Source organism: the organism of the source record quoted next, unplaced genomic scaffold, assembly GCF_019419815.1.
Source record: "Pyrus x bretschneideri cultivar Hongxiangsu unplaced genomic scaffold, Pyrus_bretschneideri_v1 Contig199, whole genome shotgun sequence".
NCBI classification, from domain to species: domain Eukaryota; kingdom Viridiplantae; phylum Streptophyta; class Magnoliopsida; order Rosales; family Rosaceae; genus Pyrus; species Pyrus x bretschneideri.
Genome location: NW_025999500.1, coordinates 1,114,387 through 1,118,644, shown reverse-complemented (window position 1 = coordinate 1,118,644; position 4,258 = coordinate 1,114,387). Strand labels below are relative to the sequence as shown.

Below are 4,258 nucleotides of genomic sequence, written 5' to 3'. Positions count from 1 at the left end.
CTTAACGAATCTCCGATAATATCCCGCCAAACCAATGAAACTTCTTACCTCAGTGACGGTTCGTGGTTGCTCCCAACTCTCCACAGCTGCAACCTTTTGAGGATCAACCAGAATACCTTGAGCAGAAATGATGTGCCCCAAAAATGCGACTTGATCTAACCAGAACTGGCACTTGCTAAACTTAGCATACAATTGGTGTTCCCTCAACCTCTTCAACACCAAAGTAAGATGTCGAACATGCTCTGCTTTGGACTTAGAATACACCAGAATATCGTCAATGAAGACAATAACAAATCTATCCAGGTAAGGCTGGAATACCCGGTTCATCAAATCCATAAAAGCTGCTGGTGCATTCGTCAACCCAAATGGCATGACCAGAAACTCGTAATGACCGTAACGAGTCCTGAATGCCGTCTTAGGAACATCATCCCTACTAATCTTCAGCTGATAGTACCCAGACCTCAAGTCTATCTTAGAAAATACACAAGCACCTCTCAGCTGATCAAACAAATCGTCGATACGAGGCAATGGATAACGGTTTTTAATCGTCACCCGATTCAATTGCCTGTAGTCGATACACAGCCTCAAAGTCCCATCTTTCTTTCTCACAAACAACACTGGAGCGCCCCAAGGTGAAGTACTAGGCTGAATGAATCCCTTATCCACTAATTCCTGTAATTGCACTTTTAATTCCCTTAACTCAGCAGGAGCCATACGATAAGGAGTTAAAGAAATAGGATTAGTACCTGGAAGCAACTCAACATTGAACTCCACATCTCGATCTGGGGGTAAACCCGGTAAATCCTCAGGAAAAACATCAGGGAAGTGTCTAACCACTCTCACATCCTCACTTCTGCTAGGAACGGTCTCCTCTAGCACCACATGAGCTAGATACCCCTGACAACCTTTAGACAACATCTTCTTCGCTCGCAAAGCCGATATAACGCCGTGTCTTACCCCACTCTGCTCACCCACAAAAGTAACCTCAGGTAATCCAGGACGGTGAAACGTAACTACTTTCCCGTAACAATCAATGTTGGCACGATAGAAGTGCAACCAATCTGTGCCCAAAATCACATCAAAATCGACAATATCTAACGGGATAAGATCAGCGGGCATAACAACACCTTCTACTATCACTGGACATCCTGGGTACATACAATCTACAACACATCTCTCTCCTCTAGGCATAGCGAATTCTAAATCGTACCCTAGAGGTGTGGGGCGAGGTTGCGTTACTTGAGCAAATGTATGAGAAATAACGGAATGTGTAGCTCCACAATCAATTAAGACTCTAGCAAAATAACCAAGAATATTTAACGTACCCATAATTAGATCCGGGTTGTTCTGAGCATCCTGCAGGGAAATATTGTGAATACGCCCCTGGCCCTGCTGTCGTCCACCGCGACCTCTGCTCGCATGAACACCGCGACCTTGAGCTCCACGCCCCTGACTGGGCTGACCCATCTGTCTCGAAGATCCTGCACTACTAGTGGCATTCTCACTCTGCTGATATTGTCCTCCTTGGTACCACTGAGAACCACCTGTAGGAGCTGGAGGATACGGCATGTAGTTGCTGGGATACGGGGGATAACCACCTTGTGAATACGGTTCCTGGGGGTACTGATACGGTCCCGGGGCATAGGGAACAGCATCACCCTGATAATGATAGGCACCACCTCTACCTGCTTGACCATAATTACTCGGACCTTGGATTTGCCGAATCGGTGCAGGTGGCGGCATAAAGGTCTGCTGCGGCTTCTGCTGCTGACCCTGGGGACAATTCACAGCTATATGTCCCATCTGCCCACACGTGAAACAAGCACCGTTGCCACGCCTACATTCGCCGAAATGTCGGTTATTACATCTACGGCAAAATGGGAGTCGGTTTCGGCCACCATCACCTTGTCTCTGGCCTCGAGCACCTCCATAAAACCTACCTCCGCGTCCTTGTCCAGAGGCACTAAAACCACCACTAGACGAACTTGAACTTGCACCACCCCTTTTAAAGTTCTGAGTTTGGCGAGGCCCCAGCGATGTTTGACCTTTTCCTTTGTCGTCTTTCTTCTGATTACCGTTTTTCTCTTCGTCACTATCACTTGACATATTCTCTGAGTCCTCAACCCTCAACAATATTTCATAGAACTCCTGGTAGGACTCACAGTGAGTAGTAGTTACCATAGAACGTCATTTCTTCTTAGTGCCCAAGCGAAAACGACGAAGCATCTCCGCCGGATTACCAGCGACATCAGGATAGTAACGAGACAAATCAGTGAACTTACGATAATACTCGTTAGCCGTCATCTTTCGCTGTTTCAACTCAGTGAATTCCTGTTTCTTACGGTCGATATACTCAGGGGGTACAAATCTCCTTTGAAACACGTCCTTGAAAACATTCCAATCGGTCCTCTGAGCTGGAGTCAACATACGAAGTTCTTGCTCCCACCAAGCGGCAGACTCCATCTCCAGAAACCATGACGTTGTCTCAACCCACCTTTCCATAGGAAGGTTCCCCTGGTTATGTAACACACGGAAAGTCTTCTCTATGTGTTCCAACCAACGTTCTGCACCTTCGTGACCCTCGTTACCTTTAAACTCATCCAACTTCAAATTATACATAGTCTCCAGAGGAGTCCTCTGGGGAGGGCGCATCACTGTTTGAAGGGCTGTAGCAATCACTTCCCCCAACTGAGTAAGATCAGGGAAACTAGGCTCATCTGAGCGACGTGGTTCCCGACGAGGCGGCATGATTCTGACAGAAGACACCAACTATTAGAATACTCACAAAGACACAGGACTGCCAAACCTAGGCTCTGATACCAAGCTGACACACCCCGACCGAGATCAGGGCATGCTGGCCGTCACACGAAGGTGACGTAACCATGTGCGCGTGCGGAAGCTATTAAGATAGTAATATAAAAGTACGAATAATTAAAAACCTAAAAGCATACAAAGTACTAGTGTATGTGAGACACAATTCAGAGCAAGTCTACAACAGTCCAAAAGGAAAAGATACGATGTATTTACACCCGAAGGTGACCCTACAATGGTGAGTGTCTGTCAGAAATGCCGGGACGCCCTCTGGGATAAACCACTGAACTTGCTAGACCACTAGAACCTGGAGGGGCGCAAAAACAAAAGCGTGAGTGGGCAAAAACAAAGCTCTTTGAAAACTCTTTAACAAAATACATTCTAACCCCTCGCCGTAAAACCTGTATACTTCCCAGAAAATGAACATATATACGTATGTATAGATATGTCAATCATGCTCCACATATGCCATTTATGCTCACAATATGCCATTCATGCTTGAGAATATGACACAACAGAATCTCATAATCAAATGTAAATGCTCAAGCGTAATTCACATCAATCACATATAAATTCACATCAATCACATATAAACTGGCAGCCGGGAGTCACCTAACGTGACATGTATCGCTGCATATAGAGCTCCAATCTCAACTCAACATCTGAATCTGCACACGAGTCGGAACCACCTAATGTAGTCTGTCCGACAGGACTGGGTGTAATATATACGCTCTAGTGCTACGATCACGTGAAGACTGTGCGAATAATCGCGGGTCACCTACGAGTCGGAACCACCTAATGTAGTCTGTCCGACAAGGCTTGCACCTAACTTGGATCCAAGGCGAGCGTGTGGTGCTGGTGAACATCACGTGAAGGACTGTGCCCTGGCCCTGGGCGGGAGCACTAACACCGGGGGTGCAGATTATGAGCTCTCTAAACATCTCAAATTACTATTGCATAACAACATGAATACCGCTTACCTGGCACTTACCTGTGCGTCCACAGCACCAAATACACATTTATTTATATGTATGCCGCTACTAATGCATGTGATGATGCATAAGTAATAATAATAAAGTGCATGGCATAACTCAAATAACCTTTTCTATTTAATTTCTGGGAATATAAATGTATATAGGTATATACGGAAAACAAAAGCCCACTCACTGGTAATTAGAAGGGTCGTAGCCCCCCTGCCTCGAATGTGAACGTTCGTCCTCGGGAAACGAATCACCTATACGCAACAAAGTTACGAAAACATTAATTTAAAAGCACCTAAGCAACTTCTCGTAATAACTTCTCATACATTGCTCAAATTGGACAATTGAATATACCAACGTGATCTACACAACCTCAGGATCACACCCATATTTTTAAAATAATTTTTGGACCACGCACGCGCCCCCACGCGCCTGAACAGTCACTGACCCACGCGCCCCCACGCGCA

At 45.8% G+C, this 4,258-nt stretch overlaps 1 protein-coding gene across 1 annotated transcript; it reads right to left on the bottom strand.

Annotated features, from left to right (window-relative positions):
* Positions 1–907: 907 nt before the first annotated feature.
* LOC125476592 (heterogeneous nuclear ribonucleoprotein U-like protein 1) lies at positions 908–2,619 on the bottom strand. The gene is made up of 3 exons (XM_048582864.1): positions 2,283–2,619; positions 1,380–2,111; positions 908–963 (listed from the first exon to the last, which is right to left on the bottom strand). The coding sequence occupies exons 1-3, from the start codon at positions 2,617–2,619 to the stop codon at positions 908–910; spliced, it is 1,125 nt and encodes a 374-aa protein (XP_048438821.1).
* Between the last annotated feature and the right edge of the window lie 1,639 nt (positions 2,620–4,258).

Excerpts from the sequence above, each read along its gene's own strand:
- LOC125476592 (XM_048582864.1), bottom strand. The coding sequence starts at position 2,619 with ATGTATAATTTGAAGTTGGATGAGTTTAAAGGTAACGAGGGTCACGAA. Across the intron at positions 2,112-2,282 it reads GACGGCTAACGAGTATTATC|AGAATATGTCAAGTGATAGT; the intron begins GTAAGTTCACTG and ends TTGAGGACTCAG. Across the intron at positions 964-1,379 it reads ACGACAGCAGGGCCAGGGGC|AGTGGGGTAAGACACGGCGT; the intron begins GTATTCACAATA and ends GTGGGTGAGCAG.